This window comes from Rhinatrema bivittatum, chromosome 4, assembly GCF_901001135.1.
Source record: "Rhinatrema bivittatum chromosome 4, aRhiBiv1.1, whole genome shotgun sequence".
In the NCBI taxonomy this organism is placed as follows: domain Eukaryota; kingdom Metazoa; phylum Chordata; class Amphibia; order Gymnophiona; family Rhinatrematidae; genus Rhinatrema; species Rhinatrema bivittatum.
Genome location: NC_042618.1, coordinates 103,890,305 through 103,912,226, shown reverse-complemented (window position 1 = coordinate 103,912,226; position 21,922 = coordinate 103,890,305). Strand labels below are relative to the sequence as shown.

The 21,922-nt window shown below is 45.0% G+C and overlaps 1 protein-coding gene across 1 annotated transcript; it reads left to right on the top strand.

Annotated features, from left to right (window-relative positions):
* Nucleotides 1–6,327: 6,327 nt before the first annotated feature.
* Nucleotides 6,328–18,597, top strand: RHOV (ras homolog family member V). Its single transcript, XM_029598589.1, has 3 exons — nt 6,328–6,811; nt 13,869–13,927; nt 16,510–18,597. Exons 1-3 carry the CDS (start codon nt 6,589–6,591, stop codon nt 16,948–16,950), a joined length of 723 nt encoding a protein of 240 aa, XP_029454449.1. The 5' UTR covers nt 6,328–6,588; the 3' UTR covers nt 16,951–18,597.
* Nucleotides 18,598–21,922: the final 3,325 nt, after the last annotated feature.

Genomic DNA, 21,922 nt, shown 5'->3' with positions numbered 1-21,922 from the left:
GAGAAGGTAAAATATATCTATTTGCTGATGATACTAAGACCTGCAAAAGAATGGACACGCTTGAAAGAGTAGAGAGAATGAAAAGTGATTTAAGAAAGCTTGAAGAGTGGTCGAAGATTTGACAGCTGGGATTCAATGCCAAGAATGCAGAGTCATGCATCTGGGATGCAGTAATCCAAAAGATGGGGAATGAAAGAATGATATGCATGGACCAAGAGAGAGATCTTGGGGTGATAATATCTGGGGATTTGAAGATGGCAAAGCAATGTGACAAGGCGATAGCTAAAGCCAGAAGAATGCTGGGCTAGAGAGAGGAATAACCAGTAAGAAAAAAGAGATGATAATGCCCTTGTACAGGTCCTTGGTGAGGCCTCACCTGGAGTATTGTGTTCAGTTCTGGAGCCTGTATCTCAAAAAGGATAGAGACAAGTATGGAAGCGGTCTAGAGAAGGGCAATGAAAATAGTGTGTGGTCTGTATCAGAAGACCTATGAGGAGAGGCTAAAGGATGTTAATATGTATACCCTGGAAGAGAGGAGGTGCAAGAGAGATATGATATAGAATTTCAGATATCTGAAAGGTTTCAATGATGTATGGACTTCGAACCTTTTCCGTTGGAAAGAAAACAATAGAACTAGGGGTCAAGAAATGAAACTCCAGAGGGGAAGACTCAGAACCAACGTCAAGAAATATTTCTTCACTGAGAGAGTGATGGAGAACTGGAATGCCCTTCCAGAGGAGGTGGTGAAGAAGAGAACAGTCAAAGAATTCAAAGGGGCATGGGATAAACACTGTGGATCTCTAAAGGCTAGAGGACAGAAATGAGATAAGCGTGTAGAGAGGTAACTTGCTGGTAAAGCGGTTACTAAGCTTAGAAGAAGGCATGGAGTGTACTTCCCTTAACCAATATGCTTTGATGCTTTTAATGCAACTGCAACATTGCTCCCTGCTTAGACGGCAGGGTGAAAAGAGGAATTGAATTCAGATGACAACCGATGGCCCTGACTTCCATGGTCAGGGATTCTGATATGCAGACATAAGGGGAAAAGCACAGGACTGCTTCTACGGCCAAGTCCTAAAGGAAATGAAGAAAGCATACATGGGGTAATTTGCTGGTGCAGTGGTTACTACCCTTAACCCAATAAGCCTTGATAATTTTGATGGAACTCCAACACTGCTCTCTCCTTCAACAGCAGGAGAAATGGGGAATTGGATTTAGAAGCAACCAACGAGGGCTCCAACCTTTACTGTCTAGAGAACTAATAAGCATGGGGGTAACCTGCACAGAAGGCATAGGATTACTACCCTTAACCAATAAGCCTTGATGCTTTTGATGCAATTGCAACATCACTCTCTGCTTCGAAGGAGAAGGATGGAGGTTGGAGGGAAAGAGGAATTTGTATACAGAGACAACCAACATGAGCCATGACTTTTACGGTCTGGGGTACTGATGCACAGACATTAAGGAAAAAACACAGGACTGCTTCTATGGCCAAGTGCATAAGCAAAGCACATCAAGCAGCACTGACTGACACATGGGGGGTAACCTGCATGGTGCTGCAGATACTACCATGGGAAGCTTTCTGGGCAGAATGGACGGACCATTGGTCTTTTTCTGCCGTCATTTCTCTGTTTCTGTGTTTCTATGTAGTCTTGGTGGAGGGCCCACTATCAGAGAGGATGTGCACCCCTGCAATATGGGGACTCCGCTTGGTTGACAAAAATACTGTGTGATGCTTGGAAATGCTGTGACCACCCAAATGAAGAGCTGCAAAACAATTCAGTCCCTCCTCTCCCCCTGCACCCCTCCCCAGCACAGTCTAAAATGCTCCAAGCTCAACAGATGATGTGCCAAATTGACCATGTGATTTTTTTTTCCCAGTATGCGCCCTACAGCTTCTTTGCCTTACTATGTTGTGCTACAGGGTTGTACTGCATGCATGCATGTTCTCTGCATACATTTTTAAACTGGCCCTTGGTAGCTATATATAAGACAAACATGAAAAGGTTTTCAAAGACGCTCCTCGTGCAGCTGACGAGATCTAATAAACTACCTGCTAAGAATGTGCGCTCATTCCACTGCTGTGCAAATCATTTGCACTGCCCAGTTTATCCGCATTAACCCTCTGAGGAGAGGCAGAATAACCGCAATTGTGTTCAGTGGCACAAGGAAATATTGTACAACTTCCTGATTCACTTTTCAATCTTGAAACCAAGCATCTTTAGTATTGCTCTCAGTACAGAGGCCAACATTTGTATCTCCAGTGTTAAAGCTTCCTTTTAAATAACTTGCACAAACATTTCAAACTGTGGTAATTCCTCCTAATATGTGATAAACAGAGAGGAACCCACAAAAAATAAAACACAACCTGAGGTAACACATCATCCAAACAAATTGTGATATTCACTGTGCCAGAAAGAAGAAAATTGTAATTATAGTGGCAAAAGTATAAAGCATGCACAAAACCATAGCAGGGATTACCCCAGGCAAAAGACAGCTCTGATCAAATGATGAATTAAAAATGTATTACATCCATGCCAGCAGATCTAGGGCCAGCACATGCCAGGGCTGTTAAGTTCCATCTGCTGCTCCTACAATGTCCACCGGATTGGAGAGCAGTAGCACTGGGTGCAGATACAGTATATAGTGCTACAGTAATATTACCTGCTCACAACCTGTCAGCAGAGCCAGTGTTCAGATCAGCTTTGCTGATGAGCTGCTTTATATTCATTTTTTTTCTCCAAAGGGCATTAGAGCTATATTACCAGTGGCTGAATGTTTCCCCATAGCTGACGTTTGGTTAGCCTTGTTAAAATGCTTGCTTTAAATTAAACCAGGAAATACAGTGCTAACAGCAGACGTGACAAGGCGTTACCGGGAAGGTGGAACCCTTAGGGGTTTGTATTTGTCTTAACAGAGCTTCCTGTGGGTCTCAAAGGCAGGGCTGCCAACCCAACGTCATGTCATCACAAGATATCGGGACACCCTATCCCAGTTGTGGCTCTTGCTTTTGCACAGAGCAGATTAAGATGATAGTCAAGTCAGAAAACCAGAAGTGGATGAAAATCTCACTGGCATTGAAGAATAACCCTTTCTAAGATTTACTGAAAAATCTAAACTCTTCCAAAATGTCATGAACATCAACCACAGGGCACGTTTTAAATAAACAAGGAGACGTGAACATTTCATGAGACCTAGTTTCCTTCTCTGGTACAGGAATTTCATATGGCTACGATTACTAATACTAAACAATAGCAGGGCACAGTGTGCTCTGACCTCCGGTGAATTTCATCTGAGTGGCCGAATGTCTTCGTTTATACAGGGCAGCACTGTGTTTTTAAGAAATTGACCTAGGTCTTTCTAAAGTAAGAACGGCATGCACAGTTATCCTATTTTTCAATCTGATCATACACTGTAAAAGAAATTTGACTGAATCTGACACACATGGAAAGATGTTGGATTTCAAAAAAGGGAGGTGCAGTTTTATCAACAAGACTTTTGTATAACAAATAGTTTGAATGTTAGTAGATGTTGGTTTCCATATTGCTGCATTTTCTTTCTGAATGAAGAATTCCATGAATGCTGAATTGAGCTGTCTTACTTTTTGTGTAGCAGAAATAATGATGACTAATTTTAAAAAGGGGGATGCAGATAGCATGATGCATCATCCTCATCCCCCTCTCCTCTCCTCTCCTCCCCATTCCCATTTTCCTGTCTTCCTCCCTTTTCTCTTCCCCTCTCTTCTGCTCCTTCCATTTTCTCCTCTGTCACTCTCACAGGTTCTATTCCACCCACCTCCTCCCATTTCTCTTGGTCTCCCCTTCCTCTCTGTTATGTTTGGTGGTCAGTGGACAGATCCCGCAGACTGCCACACTCACCTCCCCAGCTGAGCCTTTCCTTCCGGCTCCTGACACATTGCCGATGGCGATGCTCCGCGTGGCAAGCCGCCACACTCTGACACGGCGAGGCACCACCAGCTCTTCTGGAGGCAGGACACCGCCGACCCAGCTGACAAGTTCCTCCTTAGGTACGTGCGCACCAGACCTCATCTCCTTTAAAGGGCCAGCGGCAGGAAAAGCCCCATGGCACCGGATGATGACATCACATGCCAAGACCTTGCTCTCTCCTTTCCTCACTGCCTCAGCAACAGGTCTCATTACTACTGAGTAGAGCATGTTTGTTTCCAGCGTTTCTGTCTTCTTTCCAGCCTTGTCTTCAGTTCTTCATTGCAGGCTTGTCTTTGATCTTCGTTCAGTTGTCTTGGTCTTTGTCCTGCTGTTTTCAGGTTGTCTTCTGTCACCGTTCCAGTCTATCCTTGTTGCCCTCTTGTTCTTGTCCTTGCCTGCCTGCTCTGCCTATCCATACCTTTCCTCCTCCATTGGATGGATACTTGGTGTGACCATTGCCTGGTCTTCAGATACCACTGACTACTGCCTGTCTCTGACCTTTGCCTGGATCTCAGATACAACTGAAGCTGCCTGCCTTGGACCTTTGCCTGGACTTCGGATACGATTGACTGCTGCCTGCCTCTGACCATTGCCTGAACCTCGCACTCGCCTGACTCTGCCTATGACCCTAGCCAATCATGGACCTACACTTCTTCACTGGCAGAGACCCCATCTAAGTGTTGCCACCACCCGGCACCCAAAGGCTCAACCTGAGGTAAACAAGGGCTGGTATAGGTGAAGCTCCTGATGGGTTTCTGCTTTGTCTGAGTCCACCTGCCAATGCTGGGAACCTGTAGGGCTCCTCCCTGCAGGTAGTGTCAATCCTGCCTCAGTCCAAGGATCCACAGTTACAACACTCTCCCTCATGGACCTCTCCATTTGTCATCCCCCCTTATGGTCATCTCTATCTCCTCCCTTATGTTTATGTATTTATTTATTGAGATTTATGTCTTGCTTCATAAAAAAAAGCATTTTGCAAAGCAAGTTAGAAAAATCACATTTAAAAATACAATATACAGTATATGTAACATAAACCAAGCTTAGCAGCAAAACATGAACGCATGCCTACTATCCCAAACAACCAATCAAAACCACAACTTCACATTACATCAGCATTACCCAGGGCCCCTTCAATCCATCTCAAATCCTCTCCTACCCAGAATATGGAGATCCTTTCAGGGACTCCTACCCCTCCCAAGCAATACCACCAAGAGATTGTGCCCCTTCATTTCTCCCCAAATACCCCCCCCTCCACACCCAGATCCCCTTTCCATCTGTTCCTCCCATTCCCCAAGATTCCTCTCCATCGTCTTCTTACATGCCCACAGGTTCCCTGTCCATCTCCTCCTTCCCTGCCAGGATCCTTTTCATCTCCCCTAGCTTTTCATCTTCCCCTCTCTGTCTCTCCCCTCCTTTCCCTTAGGTTCTTTACCATCTTTCCTTTCCTTCAGCTTCCTCTCAGTTTCTTGGGGCACAGCATTATGGGCAAATTAGCCACAGGCCAGCAGGGTGGGAGTGGGGGGGAGGGGCATGGCATGCTCCCTGTCCCTGCGGGTGGTTTTCTTCCAGGGTGGATCAGGAGGCATAGGAAGAGGGGGAGGAGGCAGTCACAGAGACTAGGAGTATACTCCTAGCCACCTTCAGGCATGTGCACAGCCGGCTTTCCCCTCCCTCAACTCCCAAAACTTGCTCAGATAAGACGGCGCCACGTCTGAGGAGGCAGAGGAAAGTCAGCCTTTAAAATGTGGGTATGTTTGGTATGGCTGCCACCAAGGGAATATCCTGTATTATGGAGATGTGTCAGAGGTCACCATATATTTCCCTACAGAAAAAGAGAATGAAACAGGGATTCTAAGTGTCCTGGGTGTCTAGGGCACCTGCACAGAGTGAACCAGGTCACGGGGAGTGCTCTGAGGCCTGTGGCAGACATTTGAATGCAATTACATGGATGATTCAAAAGTTGTTAGCCGGTGGCACACTGGCAGAGGGGGGCAGACAGTAACACAGACCTGCGGATTTCTAAGGCCAGGTTCCCATTAGGAAACTGAGCGACGCGACATGGGATACAGAGTGCTGCACGCCCTCCGTGTTTTGTTTTTGCTTTATATCACTTTGCACTTTTGTTGCTAGAGCCCCTAAGTCTTATTGCTGGGGACCTGGGGCTGGATGGCAGAGGCGCTCCCTGCATTATTTAAAAAAAAAAGAAAACAAAGCACAAAGACCCTGAAACAAGAAAAGCTCTGAGTGATTTTGTGTATTGAGTGCGATAATGCGGTTGAGAAACAGGATCCGGTTACAGGGCTCAGAGGGGAGGGACTGTGTAAATTAGACTCATTTAATTCTAGCACCAACTGGGAAGGTAAAACAAGTGTCAGGAAGAGAGAGAGAGTGAGATACCACCCACCTGTACAGACTCCGGCTGCGGGCTCTTCGCTTCTCAGCAAGTATCCCGGCCTGACACTGCAGGGACAGGGGAGCTTCCACGTCATCGCTGGGAATCTGAGCTCATTCTTTTTTTTTTACTGAGTTACCCCCACCTCCAAATTGTTCTCCCCATGCCTTTCTTCCTGGATTTGAATCTAGAGTTTTTGTTTTCCTGAGTTTTAAAGGGAGAATAGAGCCATACCCCTTGCCTGAAACTATGCCCCCCCAAGAAATTCTGGATTACCCTGCGGGGAAAGGGTTTAACCCTTGCCTGCCTACCCTGAACAGGCAGAACTCTTCCAGGCAGAGCAACCAAGATCTTGGCATTAAATGTGTCTTGGTGGGAGATGGCGCCGTGGGAAAGACCAGCCTTGTCATCAGCTACACAGTCAATGGGTACCCAGCAGAATACCAGCCAACAGCTCTGGACACGTTCTCAGGTAAGACATTGAGAAGGATCGGGGAGCTGTGATTCTTTCCTCTTTGATGCTCTTCTGATATCATTTATTGATACTCACAATGTGAGTCAAATAAAAAAAAAAATGGCAGGGGGAGGGGGGGGGGGTCAGAGGCCAGTGCCAACACCAATGCAAGCTGTACATTGCACCCAGACCCCCCCAATCAGTGTACGGCTGCCAGGGGTGCAGTGTGGGCTACTAAACTTGGCTCTGATGATAACACTTTCCTCCACTTGCATGCAGTCCTGTATGCGGAGAGCATCCTCCTTGGCCTCCATCAGACACAGCAGGGAGCCAGCTCCACCTGAACAGGGACGGCTTTAGTGCTGTGCCAGCAGTGGGGCTGCCAAAGGCTGCCGCTGGAGGTGGGGGGTGGGGAGGAAGAGAGAGAGAGAGAGAGAGAAACCTCCATTCCTTGGATATCCAGGGCGACTTCGCCCCCCCCCCCCCCCCCCCCCCCCCCCCGCCTGCATAGGGCACCATATCACCCACCCACGCAGGCTGCCACCAGGGCTAAGGCCGGCTCTGCGCCTGAACCTGTGGGCTGAGATTTAGGGAGCCTGGAAAAGGAAATCAATACCCTCCCACGTCTCTGGAGATAAAACAACCAGTGCCGGGAAGCAGCACTAATGAACTTGAAGACATAGCATTAACTGTTCTGTGACAATCGGAAACGGAAAATGAACTTAAACGAAACATAGTCTTCCATTTCCTGTATTATTGAAATGTTTTTTATTCCCTAGAGAGGAGCAAACTAATGTGTCCCCTTAATTAAGCTGTGGATGGATTTTCCCTTTCTGGACATCATGATAACATTTATTGAACTTGGATCACAGAATCAAGAAAACTTTGTTCAGATGTAAGAGCGTGGCTGCCCATGTTTAGATACTTGAGAAAATTGATCCAAGGTGCAAAGATTGGGATAATTGGTTTTATTTTCTGAAAAAGAATATACGCAATTTTGAAATTATGCAGGCCAGCCCACTGGCAGGCTTTTTGTCCTTTTTTTTTTTTTTTTTTGCTCAATTCTTAAATCTGGACCTTAGACTATAGGCCTGATACAGCAGGACAGGTTACAACATTACAGGGTTTCACATCCAGCCAGACAGCGCAGGTTCAAGATGGGTTTAATTAAAATGGGCAAAACAAATCTGCCTCATCTTGTACAAAGGACACACTCTCTTGGCTCCCTAGAGTGGGAAACCCCAGTTTTGAAGCAGCATTCCTCCTCCCCTGAGTTGCTCTTTCGATCAGAAACAGGTTTCTCTCCTTTCCTTCCCCGGGGCTGAGATGTGGCAACTGAAGGGAAACCATCAGTCTCCTGGCCACCAGGAAGATGGAACGCACAGAGCCTGGCAGCGGGAGTCCCAGACCTGCACCCCACACAACTCGGGGTGCCTCCTGCTCTTTGGTTTTAACAGCTCCTTTCTATATAAGCTGCCTTTGACTTAAGATTATTTAGAACCCTTTCCTCTTTCTTTTCACCTCAAAAAACATTTGCTTCTGACCTTTCTGCTATTAGACTGCAAACAGCTCCTGTAGAGTACAGACACACCACCCTAAAGCAATATTATTTTATTTAACTGAATCCAACAGGTACAGCCTTAAGAAAGGCTAACATCAATGTCAGCCCCCTCTCATAGGGACCCTGCCTATTTTCAGTCTCATTTCACAGCCCATTGGCCATATTCATTTTATCCTCTGACTCCTGATAAAGCCTTGTGCATCTGTCTACATATTCCCCTTACACCGTCAGCTACAAATCCCCAGTTCCTCCTTGCTCTTCACTGTTTAACTGTATCTACTGAGAATGCTTGCAGGCCCTTCTTTGGGTCCAGTATAAATGAGGAATAAAACAGAACCAGGCAATAGAGAGTTAAAGCAGAAAAGTTAAGCATAGGCTTGGAGTTGGGGGGTTCAGTCATAAACTATTTTCTTTCTCACCGCCCCCTCCCCCCCCCCCTCTAAAAATTACTCCAACTCCCCTGTTAAGGAGACTAAAACAACCTAGCCATCTGGTAACAAGGACCCTGAAATACCAAGACCTCTGGACCACTTACTTTCTGACATTAAGGCCCTGTCTGTGTTTTTTAGCAGCGTGAGCAAACATAACCTAGAAGTTATTGCGTAAGTTCATAGGTGCAGCCAAAAGGTCCCGTTTTATCGCTATAAAAACATCTCAATTGCCAATATTTTAAAAGCGATTGTTTGATGCTTTGCTCCTTTCAGATGATATACAGAGATATGCACTCTTTACAAAAGAAGTTCTCAAATTCATTTGATCAACTTGCGAGAATTTTGCAGCTTGGCAGAATTGGTTTGACACAGATTTTTTGTAAGAATCTATTGCAGATTTCTGCATCAGATTGCAAGCAGATTCTTTGGTTTGCAGCAATGTACAGCGGCTAAACTTGATGTGATTTTTTTTGTGATTCATCAAATCCAGATCAACTCTCTGTGTATCTGCTTGGATTTTCTCCTGATTTTCTGGGGAGAATTTGACTAATATCCCCCAGCAGGTCTGGGAAAAAGCCAAAATAAATCTGTTGAAACGAACCAGGCTAAAATTTGCTTGGTTCAAGTTTGATGTCAAATTATTCACACTTTTTTGTGAAAACTCATCAGAAAGACTAAAGTAGCAATAACAGCTAATTTTGATTTTAAATAATTCAGCTGGCAGTTAGACCCCATCTCCACCCCCTCTTTTTCTGATTTATGTTTCATTCCTGAGGAGAAACACCTAGGAGATTGGGAGATAAGGATCATTTAGTCTGCACATTTGTATCTGCCTGCTGCCTATTATACAAGCTCCTTCCCTCATCCCACCTTCTGCTGCTAAGGTCTGTCTCATATGTAGCTAAATTCTGCCACTGTTTCGGCTTCTGTATTCCTCTACGGGGGAAATCTATTCCAGGCACTCGCCTCTCTGTTTAAAATTTTTGACAGCGCCTCCTACTTGGACAGTAATGCCATTATACATGAAAGTGAACTGGGGCACTGGGGGGCTGAGCCCTGTTAGACAGGAACAGCATGAAAAACTGATAAGAGAACTCGGAAGGGGGATTCTAAAAGGACCACAGGAAAAGCTACAACACTGCTTACTCCAGTGCCAGGGTAAACATTTAAGAATTAAAACAGAGTAGGGCAAGGGCTGGATTGAAGATTTTGGCGCCCCTGTAGGCAGCGTGCCACGGCAGCGCCCCTCTGAAACTGTGCCAGCACATGGCCCTAAAACCAGCAAAGCAGGCTCCTCTTTGGCCTTGGCTATCTGACGCCTTCGAAATTTGGCAGTCTAAGCCTGTGCCTAAATCTGGGCCTAAGTAGGGGAAAAGTTGGAAGGAGACTTAGACATAAAAGCAAGAGTGGAAACAGGCAAGTTGCTATTTTGCCTCCTAGCCAGGCACAGTAATTCTGAAGGCATGGTGTTAGTTTGTCAATAAAGCTGTTCATCCTGTCAGGGGTATTCTCTAAGTAAAGGCAAGAGGATCTCACACCTGTTTAACAGGTTACTGGAAGGGTCCACGACAGAAATCCTGATAAACTCTGGTTCTTCCGATCATTAGCACCGAGGTGTTTATGCTGCTGGGGGTGCTTTCCAGAGATTTGTACAAAGGAAAGGAGAAGCTTTAGAGAGGAATCAGTGTAACACGATCCCAGTTCCTCTCATGCATCCACCAAAGAAGTCATGTTGACTCCTTTCAATTTGTCGACAGGGAATAAAGTGGCTGTAGTTGTGCTAGGCGTGGAATTTGTTGGATTCTTCGGCATGCCCAGTCTCCCACTGCTGCCAACACCAGACCTCCCCTTCCCCAGGGCCGCTGAAATAAACAAACAAACAAAAAAAATGTAACCCTTCCCTATCACTCCACCCTCCTTGGATTCCTCTTATGCCATCCGTGGGTGACAAGAAGTCGAAATGGAGCAGGCTCGATCCCCAGGCACTGCTGCTCACCCGAGTCCTGTTTTCAAAGCAGCACCGACCCGGCCCTGAGGGTGTGTGGCTGTAAAACAGAATGGCACTAGCCTCAGGGCCAGCCGGTGCCATTTTGAAAAAGGGACCTGGTAGGGCAGAAGCAGCTGGTTGATTGCTCCTGCCCCATTCTGACTTCTTGCAAGCCATGGATGGGGCAAGATGAGTCTGGGGAGAGGAAGAGCCGGAGAAGAGTGTTAACATTTATTTTGGAAGAAGTGGCATGAGGGGGGGAAGTTGCAACCTGGCCCTTAGTTTCCTTTACTTTTTTTGCTTTGATGTTTATTTTGTTTCAGGTAAATGAAACGAACAAAAATAAACATCAAACAAAACATAAAGCAAAGAAAACAAACATTTTCTTTGGTATGCACATCCTTATTAAATATCACCTGCCAGAGCCTCGTTCTATAACTTATTCTTGTAGTAGTGGAGGAGTAGCCTAGTGGTTAGAGCAGTGGGTGGGAAATCAGGATTCAAATCCAACTGCTGCTCCTTGTGACCCTGGGCAAGTCACTTCACCCTTCATTGCCACAGGTACAAACTTAGATTTTGAGCCCTCTGGGGAGAAAGAAGTACCTACAGTACCTGAATGTTATCCACTTTAAAATGCCTGAAAAAACAGAATATAAATCAAAGAAATAGTAAAAGTTCCACTTTCATAAACATCATATATATATGTTCAGCTTCCTCTAACCCAGTGCGCCTATATGATTCATATTCGTAATGTAATGTACCCTTGTAGTGACTTATCTGCAGGTTTCTTAAATTATACATATATTATCATGATATATACTGTCAGCTACACAGATTAGCCTAATAAAGTATACAAGCAAACAGTGCTCTCTAAAAATGCAAATATGCACACACAAATAATGACTAACATTGATTTCTTCAGGGTGGTCTTGAATTTGAGGACGGGTCTCCTACCCTGTAAGTAGTTGCTTTATGATCGAGTGTAGTTGAGCGTCCATCAGATTTCCCCACAAAACTAACAGATTAAAGAAGAATTTTATCAGGTTCTTACTCTGCATTGGCAAAGGGATACAATTCTTTCCTTGCCTTTGTGATTTTTAATACAGCCTTGGCATCAGGGCTCCCATGAAGCTGGCTCTCGGTAGAATTCTAGCTGTGTTCACGTTTAGCTGGCAGTGTTAATAGTTTTCTAGAAACCTGTATGGTCCAAAATGAGGGCTAAAAAGTACAGTTTTAGCTAAGATTGTAATTTATTTTGCAAACTTTAATACAATCTAATTAAACCAAAAGTGCCGTTTTCTTCTAAAAACTAAATTGAGGAATACTCAATTTTTGAGGTAACCAATTATTTCTTCAAATTTCATTTTATGAGTAAGATTTTCTTTTACATTTTATCTGTCAGAATTTATGCAGGTCATGCCAAAGCATGTCCTATATTAATATGCCCTGCATGGTCTGATGCCCGACTACCATTTTTTTTTTTCTCGAGATCTTTCATGTAATGTATCTTATGTTCCATGGAAGAATTTGGACCAAAGGGATTGTATGCTACAAGTCACAGGATAGTGTACAGTGGGAACAGCAGTGATGATTTGTAGAACTGTGGCAGCTTTCCTTGTGTTATGGCTGATAGGAGCTGCACACAGTCTGCAGTATATAGTGTGCCACCAAAAAATCCTATCCAATTTCAAGGGAGGTGAGGTCCCAGGTGTTGTCAGAGAAGTGTGACAAAAGTGTGAAATGATTCTGAACACTGTGGGCCAGATTTTAGTAGCTACGCGCGGGCGTAGATTTGTGCGCACAACCCAGCGCGCACAAATCTACGCCCGATTTTATAACATGCGAGCGCAGCCACGCACATGTTATAAAGTCCGGGGTCGGCGCGCGCAATGGGGTGCACACTTGTGCCCTAGGGGAGCCCCGATGGCTTTCCCCGTTCCCTCCGCCCCCCCCCCCCCCCAGCCCTACCTAAATCCCCCCCTACCTTTATTTTTTTATTTACGCCTGCCTCTGGGCGGACGTAGGTTGCGCGTGCCGGCCGAGTGCCGGCGCGCGATCCCCTGGCATGGCCGCTGTGCTGGAGGCCTCGGTCTCGCCCCCGCCCCGCCCACTCCCCACCCCTTTTTTCAAGCCCCGGGACATATGCACGTCCTGGGGCTTGCGTACGTCGCCGGGCCTATGCAAAATAGGCTCGGCGTGCGCAGGAGGGGTTTATAAAGGTTATGTGCGTAACCCTTTTAAAATCCGCCACTGTGTGATTGGCCTGTGCTCTTAAATATAGTTTGTATGGTACCTGTCCCCTAAACATTTTTTTTGCCAGATGCATTGCAAACCCTGAGCATGGTGTGGACAATGTTCAAACTGTTTTCATGGGCAAATAATTTGACTGACCTCCCTCAATGTGGCATCTAGCCACACTTAGGAGAGGCAATCCCGGCGGCATAAAGGTGAATTTTAAAGCCAGGTGCGCGCCAAAATTGGGGAGATGGGCGCGCATGGAGCACGAATACCTCACGTCACGGAAGAAAGTGGTATTGGCGAGGGTGGGGCATGGGCGATCTGGGGTGAGGCCAAGAGATGTGCACGCAAGTACCTAACACACCTGGGCGCACACCCAGGCACGTATGAGTGTAATGTTACTTCTGCTATGGAGGAGGCCTAAGTCTAAAAAAAACCCACAACTATTTCCAGGCATCTATGATGTGTTCGAGGGGTCTGGCGTAACTGGGGGGAGTGCAGGCTAAAGCACCAGGGAGGTCTGGAGGACCTAGCTGTAGACTGGGCAAACTGCTGGATGAACTGGTGAAACTGGGCATGGGTTGGACGTGCATCTGTTATAAAACGTCGTCACTCGTGCAGCAAGTGTGTGTACTGCAAGCGCTGCCAGATCTCGTGCAAACAGGAGGCAAAGTACTAGTATACGGTATTACATGCCATTCCCAATAACAAAATTGTTAACCAAAGCAATCTGAATTTTAGTTCAAATGTAACCTTGTAGTAATTCAAAGTCAGATTTCAGCAGAGCCCATAATGTGTTGATCTGTTTGAGAAAAGAGCCAGAATTACAATCTTCCTCTCTCTCTCTCTCTCTTTCAGTTCAGGTCCTTGTGGACGGAGCTCCAGTTCGGATCCAGCTCTGTGACACAGCTGGACAAGTAAGGGCAAGCCAATTCAATTTATTACAAAAACATTTTTCATAATGATAATTTGTTTATCAGTTGCTGCCAAAGGTGCAGTGTCCCACAGTAAAATTCACATTCAGTTTTTATATATTTTAATAGTGGGAACCATTGAAAGCAACCTTCAAGAATACCACTAGCAAGGTCGCAAAATGCAAGTTGTATTCTTGATTTGCAATAGCGGCTGCCCCTTGCCCCACCATGTGCCTTCCCGCTGATCGGTGCCCTAGCAGAGGTGCATGGGAAGTGTAGTCTTGGTTGTACTGAGCATGGGACAGTGAACTGGCGCACACTCACACTCCCTTTGGCTACCCTGCCTCCTCCTCCTCCTGTGTTTGAGGGGAGAAAGAAGGAAACAAGAAAAGGGTCTTGCTCACACTGCACATGATAACCTTGTCCTTGCTCCTCTAGCAGGCGCTCAGCGAGGATGAACATTACTTGCATAAACAAGATATTCCACAACTCAGGCCTTCATTTTCTACAGCACCACTGGCATGCACTCACATCTACATATAGGGGTAGATTTTAAAAGCTGGTGCACGCGCTACCCGGCACGCACACATGGTCACGCGATTTTATAACATGCACGCGCCGGTGCGCGCATCTTATAAAATCGGAGGTCGGCGTGCCCAAGGGGGTGCACATTTGTGCAACCTGCGTGCCAACGCCCGCAGGCTTCTGCAGTTCCCTCCCAGTCTGCTCCAATTTAGGAGCAGCCTGGGAGCGAACTTCCCTACCCACTATACTAACCTTCCTACCCCTTCCCCTAACCTTCCCATCCCCTAGCCCTATCCTAAAACCCCCCCCCCCCCCAATAGCTTTAACCTACCTTTTGCGCCTGCCGGCACCCTGCCAGCACACAATCCCCCGGCCCAGTGGCCATGTCCCCCCCTGAACCACCCTTTCAACAAGCTCGGGACTTACATGCGTCCCGGGAGTTTACACGCGTGGTCGGGCCTTTGAAAATTGGCCCGGCGTGCGCATAAGGCCACCTACGCGCGTAAAACCCCGGACCCTGCAAATGGCTGTAAAACCCCAGGACCCTGCAAATGGCTGAAGATCTGGAGATATTTAACCGACAATGTAAAGCTACCCAGACTGACTGGATGGATATTTGGGTTTTAGACAGCGAAATTTACTCCTGTGTATGCTTTTTTTTCCTCAAGTCCACATTTCATGGAATAGAAGCAGAATGCAAGTAGTAAAATCTGTGCCTGTGACTTCTGTGGGCTATAAATATCCCTTTGTGTTATATTTTATAGGAGAAGGTGGTAAGGTTGGGAGCATTAAAGCATCATGTAGTTAAATATATTTTTCTGGTTTTGGAACGTAATAAAAAGTAATATTGCAAAGTGTAGCCATCACACACCAGACATCCATTTAAATGCTTTTTTTAAATATGAGGCACTGGAGATACTGCACAGATTTTACAGACCACAGCCAGCCTTATATAACTCCTCTCTCATCTAATCCTTGGGAACCAGCTTGGGTTGAAATCTTGAGACAGCAGGGGGTGTTGCTGAGATACAGGGAGCATGCAGGCCGGGTTCTGAAGGGACCTGTGGGCTGTCACCACTGGGGATGGGTTATGGGAGTGGAGGTGAGGAGGAGGAGGGAAGGAAAATGAAGGAAAATTCCTGGGTAGCTGCAAATGAAGGCTCAGGGCAACAGGGGATTTTATTTGTAATTACCGAGACTTCCCTTGATCCTATAAACCATTCTTGCTACTGAGAATCAATTTAGGGCAGAGATCTACAGGGATTCCCCCAGACTCTTGCTACCCAACGCCCGCTGCTATAACTTTAGTTGAACTGGGGTTTTTATCTTGGTTTTCCACATCATTAGTAGGGCCTTTCATTTTTTTCAGTTTAGACCAATTGTTTTGGCTGAGAAAATCCCAGGCTTTAGCAAACCTGCCATTTAGTTTTTACTGTTTTTCAGTTTTGCAGCAATCAACACAGCAGAATTTATTTTTGGTCTCACAGAATTTGGGATTGACCCAGGGTCTCCACCACCTCTGGTACCAAGTCACGCACCCACGCCTCCTGGTACTATCCACCGTCCTTGTTTTCCTCTGTCCCTGGCATCTCCCCCTCCCACTGGCACAACAGGAGAGGCAGAGCAGCATTTCATACTTCTGTCCACCAAAATAAACCCAGAAAATGTGGGTGTACATTGAGGCAGTCATTTTCTAACTTTTTTGTTATTTAATAAATACTGATGTATGTATGTGGATTTGTTAGTTGATTTGTATCATTCTGTTAATATGTATGTGAGATGTAATCCGCATTGATATTTAAGGACATGCAGAATAGAAACAAATAACATACATAAACAAATAAAATCTTGTGAAAAAAATTTGAAAACAGGACATGAAAAGCCTTGACCATTAAGGACATAGTTCCCAAGTATTCTCTGTCCTCAATTCTGGAACAGTATGCTTTAATTCTAGATGAGCCCCCATGTAGCCCTCCTCTGTACTACTGTATTTGTTTCATCAAAGCAGCTGGAGCTTTACTATAGTGATTCTTACTTCTCCTATTTTCCTGTCTCTGCAGGAGGACTTTGATCGTCTACGCTCCCTATGCTACCCTGGGACTGATGTCTTCCTTGTATGTTTTAGTGTGGTGAATCCCAGCTCCTTCCAAAATGTCATTGAAAAATGGATCCCTGAGATACGGACTCACAGTCCTCATGTCCCCGTGGTGCTGGTGGGGACACAGGCTGACCTAAGGGATGATGTCAATGTCCTGATAAATCTGAGCCACTACCATGTCCAACCTGTGCCTGAACCTCAGGCCCAAGGCCTAGCCGAGAAAATCCGGGCCCAGGCTTATTTGGAGTGCTCAGCCCTGACCCAAAAGAACCTTAAAGAGGTCTTTGACACGGCTATTCTTGGTGCCATTGAGCACAAAGCACGACTTGAAAAAAAACTGACCGCCAAAGGAATTAAAAGACTGTCCAAGTGCCGCTGGAAAAAATATTTCTGTTTTGTTTAAGCTCGTTTTGAAAGCATGCCAGTATGAGGCCCTACTTCTTAGACTGAAATGTAAGTGGACTCATGACTCCATTGTAGTGTGGAAGAAGTCAATGAGCCCAATGTATAAGTGGACTAGACAGCAATTTTGTATGGCCGTTAAGCATCTGGAAGGCCAATTCTTTGACTCAGCTGTTCTGTTACCATTTTTGCTATGGAATGTTCAGCTTCCTTATCTGACTTTGCCTGCAGACCCAGAGTTAAGGATTGTTTGAAACAGACATAGATGTTGACCTTTGAGGTAAAAAGCGAGATGGAGAGTAAAGCAAGGAAAGGGAGGTGTGATAAAGAGGCATGTGTTTGGGGAAACGCTTTATCAAGGTTATTGTATCCTCTGGTTGTTTGTGTGAGAAGTGTACCAGATAGATCCAGCTGATTATCAAACAAAATACTGGAACTGTGTGCAGTATTTAACCTTACAACACAAAGACAAGCAACAAAAGAGACAAAATCTTATCTACAGCTACTGTACCCACTGAGTTAGCTCACAGAATTCTCCTAGATACACATGTTTTTATTGCAAAGCCATTAGAAAGGAAAGCTCTTCTAGGAAATATCACTTTTCAATCTTCTGAGAATGCAAGAAAGAAGCGATCCAAAATGGCTTCCCAGGATTTCCCCTGCCCCATATTGAGTCTTATCTTTGTATGCACAATATTGTTTACTTGTTTAGCAAAGAGAATTCCATGTGCTAGAAAAGAAAAAAAGCGACAAGAAAGTGGAAAAGAGAGAGAGAGCGTGAAAGAAAGAAAGAAGCGGTGCAAGTGAGAAAAAAAGGCAAGAGAATGAAGAATAAAAAGTGAAGAGAGAAAGGAATGAAAAAGACAAAGTGAAAGGAGGAAGGACAAAAGATAGCAGTAATAAAACACAAGGACAAAGTAATACAGATGGAAGGAAAGGGAAAAGGGCCATTTTTCAAATAAGTTTTGCCATTGACACCTAATGAGAGAAACCGTTTTGAAAACAAAAGGCTCTAGAGTAACCATTAGTCCAAGGTTATTTTATGAATTATGCCCGAGAACCTAGAAGACAGAGCCAAACAATTCCATAGCTTTTTACAAAGAAATTCATCATTGTCAGATGTTTGTTCTGAAAGCAATAATTGTTCGAGTTAATGTGAGAGGGCAGAGGGATAAGAAGTTCTCCCTCCTGATTTAGAAGATCTTTCTGATCAACTAATGTGCAGTGAAGTACAAGCTGTAGAGAGAGATTTCTCTGCTACCTTCATGGTGCTTAGCTTACCTCTATCTGCAGCACCTGAGCAATAAAGTCAGTTTCTAGCCTGGTTAGGAACTGTTTGCTGACACAAGTCAGCCTTGTACATTATTCTAATTGTGGTAGCAAAGTTCCATCGCCTCTTTTTTGTGTGTGCTCTTTATATGTTTATGCTGCTGGGGAGCATACATGCCACTGATGAGACACGTGTTTCTCTTGTATGGCAGGGGCCCTGTGATTTTTACTGGGAGGCTAGACACGTGATTGGTTAGACATACTCTATAATGGGTTTATTTGCACAGGTTCCATGGGCGGAGTTTCTCCTGCTTGGAAAATGAATTGCGTTTGGAGCCGACTATGCTACTGTCATAACTGTACAATAAATTGGTTTTGAGTATAACTGAAGCCTGTGTTTGGATTTACCACAGACGCGCGCGCGCACACACACACACACACACACACACACACACACATACACGCACTGCAGGCTTTGTGCTTTTAACCTGTTCTCCTGCATCATAAGGACCTCCACCGTGTTTGTTTATAGAACGTCTGGCCAAATTGCACATCAACTCTGCACATCTTTAGATCCAATCTCATGTCTTGTCTACAAGCAGAACTTGGCAGCCAGTAGACACAAAGGTTGTATTGTATTAATGATTCATAGATACAATACATATGTATTAAAAGCTAAAACAATATTCATATCACAAATTGTAAGTCCAAATCGATTGTTCCACCAAACTGAACCTTCTGACTGCTAGCAGTATTGGATAGTAATTAGCCAGCAAATGCTGACAGTACCAGCTTGCAGCTGGAATACATTCCCGCTGCAGTTACAAAATTACATGGAAGAAAAAAAATACTTTTTTTGGGGGGGGGGGGGGGGTTTGAATAACAAATAAAAGCTTTCTGGACTTTTAATTGGACAGTTTTGGTTAATTTGTAATTGGTTTATCCAGAACACCATCAGTTCCTTTGATATTCAGTTGCTTTCTGCTACGTATTTTCACGTAATAGTAAGTTTGTTGTTTGGACACCATGTCTACTCCTCTATATGGACACAGGAGCAAAGTACAACCAGTGATTTTGTCCGCAAATAATCTGTGTGCACAGCAAGTACAAGGAAGCAGTGCAAAGAAACATATAATAAATGTGATAGAACAATCATGGGATGAAAGGGGCTGCCTGACTGGCAACCATATGCTGAAAAAATAGTCGCCTCGAGATCCTGTATGCCAACAGGACTTTGCAACGTGACCTGTGTTTCGGCCAGCAATCTGAGGTCAGTCGCTAATCCTGCTCCATGCCTTCCAAGCAGGCACTTTCCAGAGTTAGCGCTCTTCAAGGGGTAGAGGTGCCTCGTTTTCCCCCTCACCTCGTGGCCTCGGTTACTAACTGACTAGGTGATGACCACAACAGTGGTTAATTACAAAAAGTCTTTTCTATATTGCCTTTACTAGAATGGTGCACATGATATCAATCGCTTTCTATTTCCTTTCATTTTCAGAACTGATAAGAAACCCCCCCGCCTGTATCATTCTCAGTGCAGACAGTACCTTTGCTTATTTATGTCCCGACAAATCACTAGAAATATTCTTACTGTATAATCGAATACTGTATCTCACGCTGCAAATCTGTCCCAAATCAGGGGAGGGGGGAAGGGGGACAGAGGTGATACCTATTCCCTCTGGAATGGGGGAATCAAGCAGGAGCTGTTACCATTAAACTGTGTTGACAATTGATATATGTATGTTTGCACCTGTAAAGAGCTCGAGGTTAATGAAAGCTGGCTTAGAACCAAGTTCAACCACATGTAACAGATCAGTTTTCTTTCCCATGACTTAATCTTGGGTGGGTCTGGCAGCAGATATATTGTTAAGAACATATAAGGAAGCTACATTACTTCCCAGAACTAGTTTAAATCTTTCTCCCTGTTTTCTCAGGCAGCGAGCCAGATTTTCATGAAAACATCAGGCTTAAAGCACAAAGCGCTCCCATAGAGATATATATGCTATCGAGCTTGAAATCCCAGTCAAGCGACAGTTGAACAATCTCCAGACTGAAAATGATGGGTAGGGAAGGAGGCAAGGATGGGAGTAGAGTAAGACCAGATCTGGGTTTTTTTTATACAACTTTCTAAGAGGATACTTCCTAGTCTTTATCCTTCTCATCTCAAAATGTCCTGTTTTATCAGTTCATACTTCCAAGGCCTCTGAATGATAATGCCCACAGAAGCTGCAGCCTTTGTTTGCATGTTTGAGGCAGCACTGTAGCCTCTCTGGATGCATATTATTTTCCAATCCCCAAATCTCTGTGGTTTCTTACTAAAAATTATATTCCAATCCACCCTCTAATTCAGAACTGGTGTTGCCCTAGTTCCATGCGGCCCTGTTTAAGTCTATAGTTATAGTCAGGCCTGATGCAGGGACAAGCAGCACCCCAGGCAGTCAGCGAAGCACGGCAGGTGGGTCACAGGGGTCCAGGGCCTCTGCGGATGACAAGACCAGCACTGGCACAGAATGTGGGCATCCTGCCTCCTGATGAGACTGTCGGTGGCCCGAGCCGCAGTGTGCTTCACTCACCCCTTCTGATGGCCTTGGCATTTTGAGGATTTCTAGAGGGACACTGATTGCCTCTAGATGGGGAGAGATGGAGGAGTGCTTTTAGGAAGCTCCCTGGGAACAACTGGAACAGTGAAAAACTGCAAAAACCTATGTACAGGGAGTGAAGATTTCAAGTAATCTCAACTCTTCTTGTTTTAATATTGAGACACTAGCGACTTACCTGCAAGTTGGCAGGGTAAGTTCCTATCATTTCCGGAAAATCGCCAGTCTCCAGGATCCTTAGGATGTCTCTCATCTGAATCAAAAAATTGGGATAATCCAGCAGTTGTACTTATCTGTGTTCAAGGTGCTGGCCCATGAGAGCTGCATAGATATTCAGGTGACCATCTCATTGCGTAACATCTTGGACCGGAAAGAAGTGGCAGCCAGGTGCATAGCGCATTTAGACTCCAATCCCTTTTTTTCTTGAGTCTGCATAGCCAGCAGGACTCAGAATGGAAAAAAAACCCCCTCTGATTTTGTTTCTTCTTCACAGCTGTAAGAAGTGACTTGTGTTGGAGATGTTCCGCCTATGGCTTTTAGATGAGATGTACAAAGACTGTAGATGTCGTTTGCATTTTGTTGATCCTCTGTTTTATTTGAGAAGTAAAGAGCCACCTGGGGAATGCTTTTTACATAGCAGAGATCTGGACTCCAATAGGGTCATGAAACAGGGGTTTTCCTCCCTACTGGCTCCTGAGCGCTAACAGACTACACTGTTTGGTTTTTCTTTTTCGCTAATTCACTCAAATATCCATCTCTGAACACACTCTCCCCACCCCCTTCCTTCATTGTCACTAGTGGGTATCCCGTGAGAGGAAGTAAATAATACTTTGATATCTAGCAAGCGGACAGCACCCCCTGAGAAAGAAACATTCTCTCCTCCATTCCATCCAGGCCACATAAAATCTGAAAAGAAATCTTCTCAGCTTAGCAAGTCTATAAACTCCCTTCCTGTTTCCGCATGTAATATCCAGGCTTTTGGGGCTTTAGTTTTAACTGAAAAAAAAAAAAAAATCCCCATGAATAAAATTTGAGAGTCAAATGAAATCAGTGCAACCCCAGAAAAAATGCTTTGGGAAATGTCTTACATTTATCATTACTCGTTGCCAT